The 17,757-nt window shown below is 36.6% G+C and overlaps 1 protein-coding gene across 12 annotated transcripts in view; it reads left to right on the top strand.

The window, feature by feature from the left end:
* PHF20L1 (PHD finger protein 20 like 1) overlaps nt 1–17,757 on the top strand; it is an 85,935-nt gene that overhangs the window by 23,404 nt on the left and 44,774 nt on the right. For 6 of the 12 annotated variants that reach the window (XM_053208448.1, XM_053208444.1, XM_053208447.1 and 3 more), the window contains exons 5-10: nt 206–294; nt 537–626; nt 5,396–5,603; nt 6,199–6,327; nt 12,179–12,261; nt 15,798–16,050. In XM_053208448.1, the coding sequence (XP_053064423.1) occupies nt 206–294; nt 537–626; nt 5,396–5,603; nt 6,199–6,327; nt 12,179–12,261; nt 15,798–16,050 (852 nt within the window). Of the gene's footprint in view, nt 1–205; nt 295–536; nt 627–5,395; nt 5,604–6,198; nt 6,328–12,178; nt 14,337–15,797; nt 16,051–17,757 lie in introns of those variants that run through there. The other 6 variants (XM_053208441.1, XM_027063882.2, XM_053208442.1 and 3 more) reach the window with 6 other exon arrangements.

Genomic DNA, 17,757 nt, shown 5'->3' with positions numbered 1-17,757 from the left:
ATTCTTATAGAAATATTATATATGTTTGTAAGTAATGATCTTATTAGAAGGGAAGAGAAAATAAACTTCTCCAACTTCCTGCAGTTCTTAACGGGTGTGTGTGTGCAGTTACTGCGATCAGAGTGTGTTTCTTTCTGTTAGGTTTCAAGTGTTGCTATAAGATTCAGTTGTATTTTCTAATGATTCTGACTTGCTCCTGTTTTAGGAACATTCACAGTTCAGTTTTACGATGGAGTAATTCGTTGTTTAAAAAGAATGCACATTAAAGCCATGCCTGAGGATGCTAAGGGGCAGGTAAGAGAGTTCAGCATTCCTAGCTACCCAAAGGGATGTCTTCTTGAATGGTGACCAATCAAAAAAAAAAAAAAAAAAAAAAAAGATACATATACATATATATATTAAAGGGAACTAATTGTAGGATTATGTGCTGATAGCCCCAAATAGCAGCAAGAAAAAGAAGCTTAGAATGTAAGATAAATTACACACTTGATTTTTGCTTCTTTGGCTTTAGATCTGCTAAAGTTATAGGTCACTAGTTTCTGTTCCAGGTGAAATCCCAGCATCCACTAAGCTGGTGTTGTCCTATCGACCCAGCTGGATCGTGGAACCAGTCTATGGGAAGTGAGGTAAGTGCCTTTTTTTAATTTTGTTTTGTTTTTCCTGGTATATAGTATCATTTAGAAAGTTAATTTTTAATATAAAATTTTATATTGAGTTTCTTATCTTCTTTCCTTTTATAAATCATAGTCATTCACCTTCTTTTAAAAGGCGCTTACCTGACACTCTGTAGGCTGCTTCAGGTAGGGCTCTGTGAGTCATAGGATGTAAGCAGTGTGTTAAAATGCCTTGTCACTGCTCAAAGCAAGAATGATGAACGGTAAGCATTGGAAGGAGAGTCTGGGATGAAGTGAAAACCATGATTCCATTGGTTGAGTATGTTTCCTGAAATACTGGAGAGAAAAGGTGCCACTAGAAATTTAAAATATTTTCTTTTATGTTCTGCTGTTATTTGGGATTTTCAGCACCTGGACCTACAATTAATTTTTAGAATTGAAAGTAACCTATGAAAGTGTCTAATATGGAAATACGCTTGTATTTGTTCCATACTGTGCAGTGAAAAATGTCATTCTGAAACGTGTTGAAATCATCTGGTCAGCTCCAGCCAAGTATATACATTTAGTAATCTAGAAATGTGGATCACTGCAATAAAAAAAAAAAAATTCCTCCTATCTTCTGAGAAGTGTGATCGTTTTAAATCACCTGCTTTTTAAAAATTTAGTTTTGCAGTGATCAGCTGGCATTTCTTCCCCAGTTAATATGGAAATGTAGTTTAAAATGGAAATGCTTTTGACCGGGAAATTGCTTTGTGTCTTCCTACTTGTATGTATAAATAAAATGTTCCTTTAAGCATTCAGTGGTGTGATTTCTTGGTTACTGCATAGAAAGATTAAAACATCGGGAACTTAGTATGTGCCTGTTTAATTAAACAAAATTCTCTCTCTCTCTCTCTCTCTCTCTTTTTTTTTGTTTTTTTTGTTTTTTTTTGCTTTAAGGCTATTCTTTATTATTCTGGTTATTCACATGTTTGTGAGATGGCACTAACTCTAAAACTTCATTTTTTTCCAACATGAGATACTGAGCCAGTTTGGTTTGTGGTAAAATTACAAGTTATAAAAATTCATTGGATGTATTGGGTGTTTACTTTTAATGAGTAGTTACATTATGATGTGTGTGAATGTTAAAATCAATCCTGAATATAAACTATTGAAAGAACACGGGTAGCACTATATCCTTAATTTACATTTTTCTTCATAATTTTTAATCACAAGCACGCTAAAAATATTTGTAGAATTGTTTTTTTATAAAACGCTCTCTTTTCAAAGTGTCTTTGTTTCCCAAAAAGTTTTGCCTTGTTTTCATGTAGGAAATAGACTAAGTCAGGTGTTGTGTGGGAAGTGCTGAGAGAATCCAACTTTGCATATATTTTCTAAATTTTTAGTACCTTGAGAATTCCTTTGTAAAGATATACAGTAAACTTATGAAACTAGCAAAGGATAAGTAGATGCGATATGGAAATACTCTTCTCTAAACTTCCTGTGGCTTTTTCTATCCTATCTTGTCTTTTTGCAAGTGTGCTGATGTAAAACTCACTAGTATTAAAGCTTTGCTCATAAGCTCCTGTACCATTTATGAAACTTTGTTCTGCATACATTATTTAATTGGGTTCCCATAGCAGATCCTTTGACATAGCTGTAACTGATACTTCTATTTCACATCTGAGGAATTCAGAACTTAGGGAATTGAGTGACTGACTTAAAATTTCACTTAGGCATCATGTGCAGAGTAACTCTGAACTCCCTTCTAGTTTCCAGCATGCTCCATATCTTGTGCTGCTCTGTTACCTACAGGGAACTTTGAAGCATATCATGAGTTCTAATTCGTGGAAGGATCACACCAGTTATTAAAAGAAATTTTTTTTTAACGTTTATCATCTTTGAGAGACAGAGAGAGACAGAGCATGAGCGGGGAAGGGGCAGAGAGAGGGAGACACAGAATCCGAAGCAGGCTCCAGGCTCCTAGCTGTCAGAGCCTGACGCGGGGCTCGAACCCATGGACTGTGAGATCATGACCTGAGCCGAAGTCGGATGCTCAACCGACTGAGCCACCCAGGTGCCCCCACACCAGTTATTTTTAATAGTGAATCTCACCTATTTAAAAGTAGAAGGGGGGAGTGCCTGGCTGGCTCAGTCGGTTGAATGTCCGACTCTTGATTTTGGCTCAGGTCATGATCCCAGGGTTGTGGGATTGAGTCCTGTGTTGGGCTCTGTGTTGAATATGGAGCCTGCTTAGGATTCTCCCTTTCCCTCCCTCTGCCCTTCTCCCCAGCTCGCGCGTGCTCTCTTTAAAATAAAAAATATAAATAAACCAAATAAATGACAAATAGAAGGGCAAAATAATGGGAGAATTCTTTAATGACACAACTGCATTGATTCCATGATTAACAAGTCACATGATCAGGAACTTTTAAAAAAGATCGAATTGCACTTTTAAGAGATACAACACGAATCTCTCCCAGTTTGCTGTTCATTGGAAAGAGGAAGGAGCTGGAGTAGCATTTACCTCTGGCATTTTTCAGCATTTCTGTAACATTAACTTAAAAATTTTCCCACAACATGGAACCCAAAATTAAGCACTCTGCTCTTAATAAGACTGTACAGATCTCTGCTGAATTTAACACTTTGCTTGTCTGGTTGTACTTTTGTTTCTCTTTCTGCGTTGTTGATTACTGTCTGTTTCATTGGTGCTTTCTTTCTCTAGTACTGTAATGTCAGTCTCAGAGTTCAACCTAGACGTAGCACTTGGGCTCCCCAGACCACTTCCACCCCTTGTGCCTATTCGCACATATTCTGATTGTCATGACTTTGTCTAATGGTTTCCTTCTTGCTTGCGGTGCCCTTGGATGCCTTTCCTTCTGCCTTTTGCCTCAAAGATATCTGCTGTAGGGTTCAGCTCCTCTGTCATGTTCCCTGAAGCTTTCCATTAGCCTTTCTCTTACGTCACAATTAATCTTTTCTGTTTTGTTCTTACGTGGTATTTTGTTTATTCCTCCACTGCCTCTCCTATCACACTGTCTTATAGTTAATTTTATTTGCCTTTCAATTCCTTACAGGTAGGACCAAAAAAACGTGGCTCTAAGTAAACATGGGGTTGGACAATATTGGTTTATCTGGTTTGTTTTGAGGTGTTTTTTGTTTTTGTTTTTTTGCCAACTAGAGACATAAATCTGTATTTTACGCCTGTGTCTTAATTTGCTTTCTAATGAGACATGTACTGGGGACACAGTTTAAGTACTGAGGAAGATAGATGCTGGGCATTTTCCAGGGAGGAACAAAGATGTGGTGACTCCGGGGCTCATGCGTTTTAAGTCCTTTCAGGCAGCATCTTTTATAAATTGATGTCTCATGACTGCTTAGCGTGCTTCCTGGCACATGTAGCAAGGTGTTGAACAGAACTTTGGTGAATGAATAGTTTGGTGCAATCATACGATATTTTTAGTTCATTTCAATCATGGAGGAGAGAAAGAAACACAGGTTCTCTTTGTTGGTTGTTTATTTTTAGTGGCTTATTGTCTTCACTATGTATTTTCAAGACTGAGCAACCATCAGCCTCTATTGACTAATGATTGAGGTTTGTTAATATAACTTGTGAAGTAAATGTATTTGATGTTGAGAAGTAGTTTTTAGTTACTTGGACTAAAAATTTAGTGTATTACCCATTTTGGTTGAATTTGAGCTGGTCTCTTTGAAGCTTAGTGGCCTTAGAGGAAGATTAACTGTAGAAATACTACAAATACTTGTTGTAAGAAAATTTTCTCGGTTGTGAAAATTTAAATGTTAGCACCACGATTCTTACATAGTTCCTTTTTTTTTTTTTTTTTTTTAAGAGAGGGAGCGAGCACGGGGGAGGGGCAGAATTGGGGGGAGAGAATCTCAAGCGGGCTCCACGCCCAGTGCAGAGCCTGATGTGGGGCTTGATCTCTTGACCCTGAGATCATGACCTGAGCTGAAATCAAGAGTCGGATGCTTAAGACTGAACCACCCAGGAGCCCCTCTGTATTTTTGACAATAAGCATTTTTAGTTTAGAAAAACTATGTAGCAGTTAACTTTAAATATAAACACAGGAAGAATAAATACTTGCATCGCAGAAGAGTGGTAATCAGCACAAATCCAGGAAGTCATAGAGTGAGGGAAATTAGTCTGGAGCCTGACCGTTTGTATGTATGTAAGACACCTTGGTCAAATCACGCGGCTCTTTTTTTCTTTAACTAGTAATATTAAGCTGTTGTGATACGTTGGTGTCCAGGCTGTCAAAGCTTTAAAAATTAATTAAATCATATCTTGAATTCTGTGAAATTGTCCATACTTCTTCTTCCAAGAATAGTAATTTGTTCACTGGGAGTGCATTTCTTTTAACCTTTGCAGAATTGCAACATAAGCATTTTTCTCTCATTTCTTCTACGATTTGTTGTATTCAGAAAAGAAACACAGTTTACCATTTAAATCTAAAGTACTGAGACAGAATGTCATGTAATGTTCCATATTTGTTAAAGGGTTTCCCTTTTATTTTAGATTTTATTCCTCTGAAAATAATAGCGAAGGAATATTTGTTATTGAATATTTACCTGTTTCATGAGGGGTTATATAATCCCACTAAGCCATTAGATCATTAAATTTGATAATTACCATGTTGATGATTTATCTTGTAAATGTAATTAATTCAATTTTTATATTTGTGCGAGAGTAGCTTTGAAAATGTGATACGTGTTTTTATTAGTGTAATTAAATTTTGATTAATTTTTTAATACTTTACGTGTTTTGTGTTTTTCCTTTGGAGGATTGGATAGCTTTAGTCAAAGCAGCTGCTGCAGCTGCAGCCAAGAATAAAACAGGGAACAAACCTCGCACCAGCGCTAACAGCAATAAAGACAAAGATGAGAGGAAATGGTTTAAAGTACCTTCAAAGAAGGAAGAGACTTCAACTTCTATAGCTTCATCAGAAGTTGAGAAGAAGGAAGATCTGCCCACATCTAGTGAAACATTTGGTACAAAATATGTTCTTACGTTCATTCCTATGGCAGGGTGAACTCTCATAGTGAGTAAGCCAGAACCCCTGGCTACCTGTGATTTGGGGGTGTGGTTAAATGATTGGGCTCCCCCCCCCACCCCAGCATAAATGGTTAACTTTTGTAGCGTGTAACAGAGCCAGAGATAACTGGTCTAACATGGGTACTGGATAATAGGTGCCCTCAGTATTCTTGAATAGAAATGGGTTCAGATCTTGACTTTTAAGTTCTTGTTAGTAGGCTTTGGAGTTTTTGTTTGTTTTGTGTGTGTGTGTGTTTTTTTTTTCTTTAACTTTTTAAATGCTTCTGCATGTGTTTTGGTATGTAATATGGGAAAAGCAGTAAGTCCTTTTCTTCCTGCTTTTCTTTCCTAAAGAATAACTACTTGGTAGTTTTTTATTTCTAGTTTTTCAGTCTGGAGAAATTTGTGTTGTTTGAAGTTCTATGTCAAGCACGGGGTTAAAAAAAAAAACATAAGTGCAAAGCATTTTTACTATTTTGCTATTTAAAAAAAATATCATGTGTTTTAACTTTGGATTCTAGATAAACTCTCATATATGTATTCTATTAAAAGTAGGACTTCATGTAGAGAACGTTCCAAAGATGGTCTTTCCACAGCCAGAGAGCACATTGTCAAACAAGAGGAAAAATAACCAAGGCAACTCATTTCAGGCAAAGAGAGCTCGACTTAACAAGATTACTGGTAAACTACAATGATTCTTTTGGTTTGGGGGGAACGGAGGGGTTGGTTTTAGGGTAGTTTGTTTTTAATAAAGCAAAATGTATCTTTTGTTTTAGTGTAACAAACTGCTTAACGAGGAAGACAGGTACTTTATGGTTCTTCAGAGTCAACATCCTTCAACGCTGTCAGCTTTTTCTATTGTGAAATGTGAAAACTGTCACCTATTTTCTGCCTACCTCACAGGGATGTTGTGAGGGTGGATAGGATCAAATGAGATAAAATTCCAGTTTTTAAATCACCTTGGTGGCAGGAGTAGTTTCTGTTAAGGCTCAGATCATCTGCTGTTGTCAGCCTGGTGGGGTCACAGGCTCTGAGGTTCTAAATGTTACTACACAAACCTTCTTACTCTTGCCTGGGCTCATTAAAGATGGCAGCAAGTATGGCTGGAAGGATGGATGCTCCACTGAATTCAGGTCCTGAATCTGTATTCCCAAAGTAAAAGTACTTCTAGAAGTTTCTTACACTTTTCATCGTCAGGTTGGTTCCTAGAATCTCATCTTGTTTCTCGATGCCTGCCTTAATCTAGGAAGTGTAGGGTGTTAGGACGCCGAGAACTCTGGCAGTCTTGGCGTGGTTAGTGGTCATGGGAAAAGCGTTGGAAGCAGGGTCAGTCATGCCAGGGCCCCATCACTTGCAGGGCCTGTTCAGCCTAGTGATTCTAGCGATTCTTTACAAAGAAATTGTAAACGTGTTTAGTTTTTCTGAGTATATGTTAAAAGGAGAGTTAAGATACTTTTAATTATTCAATCGTATGTTCTTATTTTAAGGACAAAATGGTTTTTAGTGTCTTTGGCCTAATAAAGCTGTATAAACCTTTGTTGGCATTCTTTTAAATAATTTGAAGAAGCTTGGTTTCACTGTCAGATCGAAGAATACATGTCAATTAAACATTCTGACCATTTCCTGAAGAATAGAATCCCATTGAAAAGGGACTGCAGCTGAGGGTTCTTTAGAACCATTGTTTTATCGCAGTGTTCTTCTTAAGTGATTATGCTTGGTTTCAACAGGTGAGAATATTTAGTCTTTCCATTTGTTATTATTTTTGTGCCTTTTGCTGATGAAGGATATTTTGGCCCCAGGACAGGAAATATTTCAAATCAATTCACCCATTCCACCCTTTCCTTAGAAACTGTTAGCTTCGGAGAAAGCCAGGATGTCATCCGGTGATTGTGGTTCCGATGGCAGCTTGAGACTTCAGTTTGGCCCTAGCAGAATGGAAACTAGGGCTGCGTGCGCAGGGGGAAGAAGAGGAAAGCGCTTCCGGCTCCGGTGCTACCAAGACTAGAGCCACGCTCCCGCAGGGGCCAAGACCAGGGGCCAAGCCCGAGGGAGATGGACGTGACCCTGACGCTGACACTGACTCACTCGGTGTGCCTGCCAGCTTACCAGCCTCGAGGGTTTTCCTGCAGTCTGGATAACCTGCTTTTAGTTTTGGGCAGTATATTCTTACATGTGCCTTACTGAGAAGTTCAAGCCCGGCATTTAAAGAAATAAAAGAAGAAAATAGCTCAGTCCACAACAATGTGTTATTTACATGTGGCCTTGAAAAGACAATAGCGGGGAAAAAATCATTTTACCTTGTGTCTCAAGGAAGTTCTAATACTGGTTGCTTAGTAACACCAGGTGGAGGGACTTTGTCCTTACTTCCCCTTGGGAATCTCGAAAGAACAAGTGATAGTTTGGCAGCAGTAGAAAAGAGTAAGATTTCACGGATGCGAAGCCATTATGGTTTTTTTCCTTTACTTACTTTGAAAATTTGAATGTATGGTAATCCTTTTAATAGTTCATCTGTTTCTCTTTGCATGTTGCAATTATATCCTGCAAAAAGACAATAGATCTTATAAGACTATTTTCAACGGTTGAAACTCAGGCTTGCCTCTGTGTAGTACATTTCATTTGCAGACCATACAAAGAGATGAGAACAATACAAGATAGTGATTTTGTTACGGAGTCTTGGTGTGTTTTAAATTTATGAAGCTCACTTAACACGTGTCTGTCTGCCGCTTTGCTACTGAGAGGAATAGGGCTGTGATCATGGCAGCATCTTAGCTGCTCTGATGTGTTTCCCCCCACTCCACATTTTTATTTTTGAAATCTTTCTACTAGCTGGAAATAAGCAGATCAGCCACTGGATAAATTTAATTCCCGTCTTCACTCTTTCTGTTCACTTCCCGATGGTCACACACTATAGAGATTCTAAACGTGAATTCTGTTTAGGGGATGGTACAGGATGGCTTTTTTTGAAGTTTCCAAATAAGTACATACTGAAACGGTAGTGGCACAGTGTATAGATGTCCTTCCAGAGACTTGTTTTTCATTACGTGATATACCTTATTGATAGTTAATATGCTTTATGCATACTGATTTCGAATTGACGATTTTACGGAGCGAGTCAAGAGCCCTTGCTTTGGGACAAAGTTGCAAGCAGACTGACTGCAAGCAAATTTGAGTAGATTTTAAAATACAGATTGACAAGGGAGCGAAAGAAGAGACATCAGCAATTGGCACATGGTCTGATTCTACAACTGGTAGGAGTTCCTAGAATTTCAGCCAGCTGAAAGTTTGTGCAGCTTAAGGAACTTTACAAATAATTTGAAAAAACCCAGAGGTTGGAACGGGCCCGTACATGTTACTGATAATAATGTCAAGAATATTCGATTCTTTTTCCCACAGCAAGAATGTTGTGTTTGAATCCTCTGTCTGAATTCCCTGTGTTGGAATCCCTGGTTGAAAAGGAGAGCACAGATTTAACGACTTACTTTGTCCTTCCTGCCATTTGCCATCCCAGGGTTCTCTGGCCTCTGTTCTGTGCATTCCTATTAGCAGAGGCAGACGACTGTGATATTGCAGCTGAAGTACAGTATTGAGAAATTGCAACTTTGTGGGTGGGACTTAGGACTATTTGGTATTCTACTTGTATCTGATATTTGCGTAACATCTTGAAACTGAATAATGCATTCTGTTAAGATCGTTACAGATATGTTCTTCTGGAGATGGACCTGTTTAGTGATATATAATTAATAAGCATTTTCAAAGAAGTAAAACTAACTTCATTTGTATCTCTTTCCTTCCACTTAATTCTTCTCATTTTCTAAGGATATTGCATTTTTACCCAGAATATTCACAGGCCAGGAAAACAGATTTCGGACAGCCTCATAAGGCAGCAGTAATCAGAGACCTTTCAGAGACTTTTATTTTTGTCCTCTTGTTTGTATCTGGTACCTCTTTTGTAAGATAGCATGTATACAAAGTGTGAAAAGCTTTTTCTCAATCATATTTGAGGCATTTGAATTCACTGAATTCCAAGTATTGCAATTTTCTAATCTGATTTTGAGTAGTTTTTATTAAATGCGCCATTACTTTTTATAAGAACATTACAAAGCTTTATTTTTCCACCACAAACCATTAGGTGGGAATTGCTTTTAATTAATTGGGTCTATAATATTCTAATTTAAATTTGCAAATATGTCTCAATTAGTTTCTTTTAAAACTTGTAGTACCTTATTTTTGTAATTTGAGATCTCTTCCATGTATTGATGAGATTTAAAAAATACTTCTACCACCTCTATGAAAGGAAACAAAATATAAGATACATTTAATAGATTGAATAGCCAAATATTTGTCCTGTTTGAGTAAACATTAGACGTGGAAACTCTACTCATTTCCCTGCAAAAGAACTTGGTTCCCTAATTATTTTTCTTTTTATTTCGGTAGTATTGATTCTCAAAAATATTAGCTAGAGAAGAAAAACCTAATGAACATGGTTTTAAATGTTAAGGAAATACACCATGCTACATCTGTCTCAGTCCTCTAAAACTGTGTTCAGATGTGATATTAATATAATCAGGATTGAATCTATGGTTTGTAAGATTTTGATAAAATTATTTCTATATTGGCTTTCCCCCCACCCCCGTTTAAATCTACATTTAATATCGTGTGAGCAAACTATATAGATTGTTACCTCAGACTGGACCAAATACATTTTTAATATCAGTCACTGATCTGTCAAAAGTCAAAATCATTGTGTAAAACAATAGAAATGGAAAGCCCCTTTTCTATTTTAAATTACAATTCTGGGTGCTGGATATTCAACTTTCTAGAAAAGGAAAGGTGCTTTTGGCCTAATTTAACACTTGCCTGTAGTACTGCTTTAAGGATACGTCTTTAATATTTGAATTCCTACTTAGATCACTTAGCATCTTCAAGATAGTTACCTGAAAAAGCCAAGAGATGTTGCCACGTGGATAGCTCAATGTTATGTGGCATCTGGGGGCACTTTTTCCCCCTCCTATTAACTACACTGTATGGACCGCTTCAGGAGTCTAGGTGGTATAATTGCTGCAGTAAGTTAACTGTTACGTTGCTGATTGTTAAACAGGCTTCCTTTGAAGCAGAGGTTTTGTGTAGCCAACTTCGTTTAAAATTTTTTTTTTTTTTTAACATTTATCCATTTTTGAGATTGAGAGAGGCAGAGCATGAGCAGGGGAGGGCAGAGAGAGAGACACAGAATCTGAAGCAGGCTCCAGGCTCTGAGCTGTCAGCACAAGAGCCCAACGCAGGGCTCGAACTCACAGACCGTGAGATCATGACCTGAGCTGAAGTCGGACACTCAACTGACTGAGCCAGCCAGGTGCCCCTTGTGTAGCCAACTTTGTAATGGTAGAAATGATTTGTGGGACCCTTTTATGTGCCCAGTGGTCATAAGCAAAGACATACTTGTATTATACAAGCGTTATAAACTTGGCTATATTGACAGTGCTTGTCAGGTGCTTAGTAAAGAATCTTGACCAAGTAAATGCCTTTGTTTGTTTGTTTGTTTATTTATTTATTTAAAAAAATTTTTTTACATTTATTTATTTTTGATAGAGACAGCACAAGTGGGGGAGGGGCAGAGAGAGAAGGAGACAGAATTTGAAGCAGGCTCCAGGCTCCGAACTGTCAGCACAGAGCCCGACGTGGGGCTCGAACCCACGAATGCAAGATCCTGACCTGAGCCAAAGTCGGATGCTTAACTGTCTGAGCCACCCAGGCGCCCCTAACTGCCTTTAATTTAGAAATTAAGACAGAGTTTTATTGTCTTATAAAGTTGATTTATATACTCTAGGTAAAATATTCTGTCCTCGAAAATTGAGAATTAGTGATACACATTGGAGAAAACTGGAATTCCTAAATTATTTCATAGTTTATAGAATGAGGCTCCATAATATTAAGTTGAATGTAGGAAGGACCTGCACTTTTCCCCCCATTAACATAGAACAGATCCATCAGTGTTTTTGGCACTTTTGCAAGAAGATAAGGTACGGCAGGGTATAGGGATGAACCCATAAAGCTTTGGTCAAAGGATCCATGTGGAAATAAAAATTGGGAGTCGTTGTTTAGCTAATAATATAACAACAACAAAGTCTTCTAGATGTTTGGAAGGATTTCTCAGATCTTGATGTTAACTCTGTATTTCAGTTGTATAGACAAAGCCCATATTATGAGTATTAGTTAATCTAACCAATCTTCGGTTTCTAGACATTAAGTCGTAGAACTAAAATGTGTATGCGTATGTTTTTTTTAAGGATATCTTTAGGAGTAATTCTTTTTTTTTTTTTTTTTACAGAGAACTGATTGTGTAAAAAACTCAAGTTCTGATTCAGTCCCTTGAGTCATTATAAAGAGTGTTCATGTTTTTGACAAGTAAACTTTATATTAAATCCTCTATATTAAAAAGGATGGGGGATTTCAACTGCTAACATTTGGGGGAAGTTGATTATATCAGAAGCCAGTATTTTTTCTAATAAGCAATTTCTGTACAATTTTTCTCAAGGTTTGTTGGCATCCAAAGCTGTTGGGGTGGATGGTGCTGAAAAAAAGGAAGACTTCAATGAAACGGCTCCAATGCTGGAGCAGGTATGAAATGGTAGCATTTGATTTTTTTCAAGGTTCCCAACTGGAATGATCACGGAGCTATAGTATCCACGTAATTGAAATTGCCCTTTTGATTGGATATGGGAATAGGAAGCTAATTAATTGATGATATATTTTTAACTCTGCCTTCTCCGAGGTACGCAGATAAACTACAGACTTTGCTAGTGTTTGTTTTCGGTAGACTGGCATTAAAGCCTTTATCTCCAACATTTGAAGGCCTGGAGACAGGCATCCCAGGGTATAAGCTTCCAGCTGGATCACCTTTAACTAGCTTACAAAAAGACCCTTACACAAATACTTTTCATTTGTGAGTTAAAACAGGGTTTTTGACATCTAATAAAGCTTCTTTTGTAAGAAGTTTCTTTTATATTGTAACAATTGGTGTTGTTAGACTGACTATGTGTTTTATGAATTGATCAATGAGCCATACATTTTTGCTAGGATGTATATTTTAATAACTACAAAAAAAAAAGAATTTTAAAAAACTATTAAGGGTCTGTCTTTAAACCACCTAATAGAGGAATTTAAAAGTGAAGGTTGCAGTTGCTAGATTTTGCCTTGGCTACCTTCAGATTCCCACAGTACCTGTACATAATGAACTGTGCATGCTTTTACATTCTCTAAGGGCTTAACTTCTTGGGCACTGTAAGACTATAAGAACACAGTAATAGCCATAACTGGATTTCCTTGGTTCTCCTGTTTTAAAATCTGAGCCTTAATGTAGTTTTAATATATCCTTTTTGTATTAATTTAATTTTCTTTATTAGTAGCCTAATAAAGAAGACTTTAAAATGAGTATCTTCTGCTCTTCTCTCTATGCGTTTTAAAAAATAGTCCAAATTTAATTGATATTGTATTGAGTTTTTCAGGGTTATTTTAGGCCTGATTTGATAACAGTGCATTGTTTTGGTGCCTCCATTAATGTTGTATGAAATCAATGGTCTTTTAAATTGATTAATATGTCAGCGAATCATACCTTCTGATTTTCTGTGATCATCAAGCGGTTAAGTCTCTGCCATTATTGTCAGTATATCAACCAAATTTTAAGTGATTTTTTTTTTTACTGTGTATTACTATATTCAACGTCCCATATATAACAATATTTTGTATTTTCACCACTGTTTATGGTATTCTCAGAATGCAATAAATCAGGGACTTGGTAATAAAATGTTTCTGGAAAATTCATTACAATGTCAATCTTTCATGATGCACAATCCTGCTGCGGTGAATGTGATTGTGAAGATTACTTCTTCTATGTGGAAATTAGTGGCGAGGGCAGGGCTCATTTCAGAGAGAAGTACAGAAAACAGCATTCGGAAATTGAGTTTATAAAAAAAAGAAAGACAAATTGAGTAACTCGGCTGTTTGTTTGCATCATTAAGGCATTTTGAGAGTCCTTGCCAGTTTTGTAACAAAGAGACCAACAGTCATTACTGAAAACTTTGTAAATTATTTTAGATTTTTAAGGAACATGATGCTGTTCCCTCATTTTTTGTCATTCAGATTGATACCATTGTGAAAATGTTTTGTAACCCAACAATTTTTATGCTGTTCGCCCTGCTTCAAAGTTAAAAAGCCGAGTTATAAAACTCTTAACTACAAGTGCTGGTATGAACGATAGACTTAAAGGAGAGGCATCGATTGTCACTAACCTCTGTTGTCTTAATGAGTAAAATCATGAATGTCACTCATGACATAGATTTATAACAGGCCTATAGCCAGAACTTACTGTGCTAATGGATTTTCTTTATTGACACTTAAAAAAAAAATCAAACTGTGGTCTTGAACCCCAATTCTCAGATATTAATTATAGATTATTTAATTGTATTAGGGAATTGTCATGTTATATTTACTTTTGGATAAAACCTGCATTAGATGCATAATTCAGTAAGTTTTTAAAAATGTTAATTTGTCCTTGTTTAGAAGTTAAGCACCTTATCAAGATACTAATTTCAGTTTTCAATCTTGTTTCATAACTTTGTAACTTGAGAGTAATGGATGCTGTAGTGATGTCTCTCACATATGTGAAGATGAACAATAAAATTGTTTATTTACAAGTAATGGCTCTAATTACTTTTCTGGCAACACCTTTTATGATAAGTTTAGGACTCCTTTCCATTTATGGAGTACTTTTTCAAATGATTAATCTGCACTTGTACACACGCATGATGAGTAAGTTCAAGACTAGAGATGATGACAACCGATTGAAGGGGATACTTGCCACCAGCCCTTTCTGTGGCGCGTCCAGCATGCCACCTGCAGAGCATCGCGAGGTGCTCTATCTACTTGGCACCAACTGTGCATCAGACTTGGAGCGCCTTGTCCGTTAGCGGGAGCAGAAAGCTGTTTGGTCCCCAGACGATGCTCTTTCATGTTCCAGAGAACCACAGACTGCTGACCTGATGGTCATCCCTCATAAAAGATAAGGAAGTAAAAAGGTTTCCTGGGGACAAGCATGCTGTTCATAGCGTTAGCAATTTAATTCTGTAGGGAGGCCTATCTTAGCATAGATTATTTTTTAAAAGGGTATCTCCTATTTTGTTCTCAGATCCGTGTATCAGAAAGAGATACAGCCCAGGCATTCCAACACCATAGATTGTAAATCCATCCAATGTGGCTATTCTCTGTTGTCTTTGGACACATTCACATAAATTTCTATATAATAGGGAGGAAATTATACTGCCAAATGAACCAAGATATCCTTTATGAAAGAACTGACAAAGTTCTAATTTTTTTTTAAAAGTATCAGTTGGCAGGAGGAAGGTAAAAATTCTCATCTAAGAATGCGACGTATTTTGTTTTTAAATCCAATGTTTTTAACTTACACTTGGTTTTACTCCTTGGTTTTTTTTGTTGTTGTTGTTGTTGCTTGTTTTGTATTGTTTTTTAGTCTTTTAACTCTGTACTGCTGGTGGCTTTGATTTCATGACGCACTATGCTTATGAAACTCTAGCTTTCAGCACTAAAATGAGTTAAAGATAATGTTTCGTTAATTTGGTCATTGTTTTCCTGTTGAGATCTTTCTTTAAAGGGAAGCTGTCTACTTAGACTTCTGCAGTCAACTTGATAAAGGAAATTGTTTTTTAACAAAACATCTAACAGTCAGAAGCTTAAATGTATTCAGTTAAACGCATCTGAACAGTGGAAATGCTGTTTATTTACCTGTTATCGACGTAGTTGGTAATTAAGTTTCAAAAGAGGTGTATTTCAGTCTAATACCGTGAAAATATTTGTCCGTCAAGCTATCATTTTATATTCTGAAAATATGATGAATAATACAGTTTTTTAAAAAAAACCAAATGTAGACCAAAAGCCGACAGCATCCCTTTAAAGATAGCCTATTCAACTTTTAGTTAATAATTTGTGGGGTTCTTTTTGGTTTTTCATTTGTAATAGAAATGTTACATGTTGCTTAACAATGTTTTTGGATACTAAAGTTGCTTAACAATCAAAATAGAATACAAGAACAAAAATGAAGAAACCAAAATAAAAATATCAATTTTTTATTATTTATTCAGGCGATTTCACCTAAACCTCAAAGTCAGAAAAAAAATGAAGCTGACATTAGCAGTTCTGCCAACACTCAGAAACCTGCACTGTTATCCTCAACTTTGTCTTCAGGGAAGGCTCGCAGCAAGAAATGCAAACATGAATCTGGAGATTCTTCTGGGTGTATAAAACCCCCTAAATCACCACTTTCCCCAGAATTAATACAAGTCGAGGATTTGACGCTTGTATCTCAGCTTTCTTCTTCAGTGATAAATAAAACTAGTGAGCACAGATTTTTAAAAAATAGTTACTTATCCTATAAGATACATTAAAAACAGTTTGATTGTAGTTATATTGTATTTTTATGAAGTTGCTTTTTAAAAATTCAGACTTAAGTGGATCTGACAGGGAAGGCTTAAAACTATTTTCAGGGGCAAAAACCATATACATTTCTGACTGATTGACTGTACAGAGACTGTACATTTCATGGCGCAAATTCTGTAGTTTGACTCTCCTCGATTAATAGTAATCCGAGCACAATGAGAGGCCTGATTCATTACAAAAAACCAAACCAAAACAAGGAGCTAGGAAGAGACTCACACTGAATGTTTTTCCTCAACTCCTAAGACTGTTCTCATGGGTAGATTTAGTTCTTGTTCCCAGTTGTCTGTAGCCCCCCGCGATAGGTTTTATTCATTCTTGTTCTGGGATTTGGAGTTCAGACTTCCGTGTATTCTTACTGAGGAAGGGAGAAGAACGCTTCCTTCATCTTATTTTTAAAGATTTTACTGTTTCAGTACCACTGATCTTTCAAGAGTTAACTTAGTCTTTTTAAAAATAGCCTTCCAGCGTGGGTCTGGATATATAAACGGAGATTTGTATGGACCCTCTGCTTCTCCGGTTAGTTCCGTATTCTCAGTTAGAGACGGTTTGAAAAGCTGTGACCTGGGAAGTCGCTGGATAAAAGATACTTCCCTTCGGCAGTTCGCACAAGCGAACTAGTATCCTGATTCGTAAGTGAAGACACATGTTCTTAGGAACTCTTCCATATCATGTTTTCTACAACAATTAAAAATGTTGGCATCGAGGAGACTTTCATCAGCCAAATATAGTCTCTTTCTCCCAATTCAGTTGCCATATTTTCTACCAAACTGGATTTTTGAATTTTTGAGCAGGCGTTGGTATTTTTTTTGTTTGTTTTGTTTTGGTTTTGTTCTTTTTAATAAATGGGTAGGGAGAATGGGAACAGAAAAACTCAGTCGTTTCCTCGTAAGCTTCATTTCATTTTGGCATTTACCACGAAATAACATAATGTTAGTAGTCACCACAATGTCACGTGACATTGATAAGTATTTTATTTTGAAATGGTTTTATATTTTGGTATTATAGCCACAATGTTACAGCAATTGAATTTTATTCTTTCATTCTTTTTTCAGTTATCACCATGTCTTTTTTTTTATTTTTATTTTTGTAATATGATTTTTAAGTACCCAAAGCATCAACCACTCTTATTTCCTCCTTCTCAGTTAACATGAGTATATTGGCCCGTGTAATCCTGTCTGTTCTAAATTCTTCAACATGTTTACATGCCCCGTAGAAAGAAGAAAACTAAAGGTTAAAAAAAAAAACCCACAGATTTCCAAACTTTTGTGTTACCTAGGTAGAAGATGCTTAATTGACCCACCAAATTAGTTATTTAAAAAGAAAAAAAATGAGGGCAAGAATGAACAGTGTTATATCTTAAAGTCCTCATTATTTGCCTATAATAAGTACTTAACGTTGTTTGTGTTCAATTTTTTTTAATGAATCAGGCCCAAAATGTTTATAAAAATCCATTTGTGGGAACGAGGGTGGGATAAACTTAATGTACGTTAGTTTTATTTTGGCAAGTAAAGCACTGACTCTACCATGCATGTCAGATTTTTGTCACCCATGCCCCCTGCCTTTTTGTCCCTTAGAGTTTCTAGATTTGTAATATAGCTAAAGAGA

This window comes from Acinonyx jubatus, chromosome F2, assembly GCF_027475565.1.
Source record: "Acinonyx jubatus isolate Ajub_Pintada_27869175 chromosome F2, VMU_Ajub_asm_v1.0, whole genome shotgun sequence".
Lineage (NCBI taxonomy): Eukaryota > Metazoa > Chordata > Mammalia > Carnivora > Felidae > Acinonyx > Acinonyx jubatus.
Note: the sequence above shows the minus strand (reverse complement) of the source record. Positions and strands in the feature narration are given on the sequence as shown.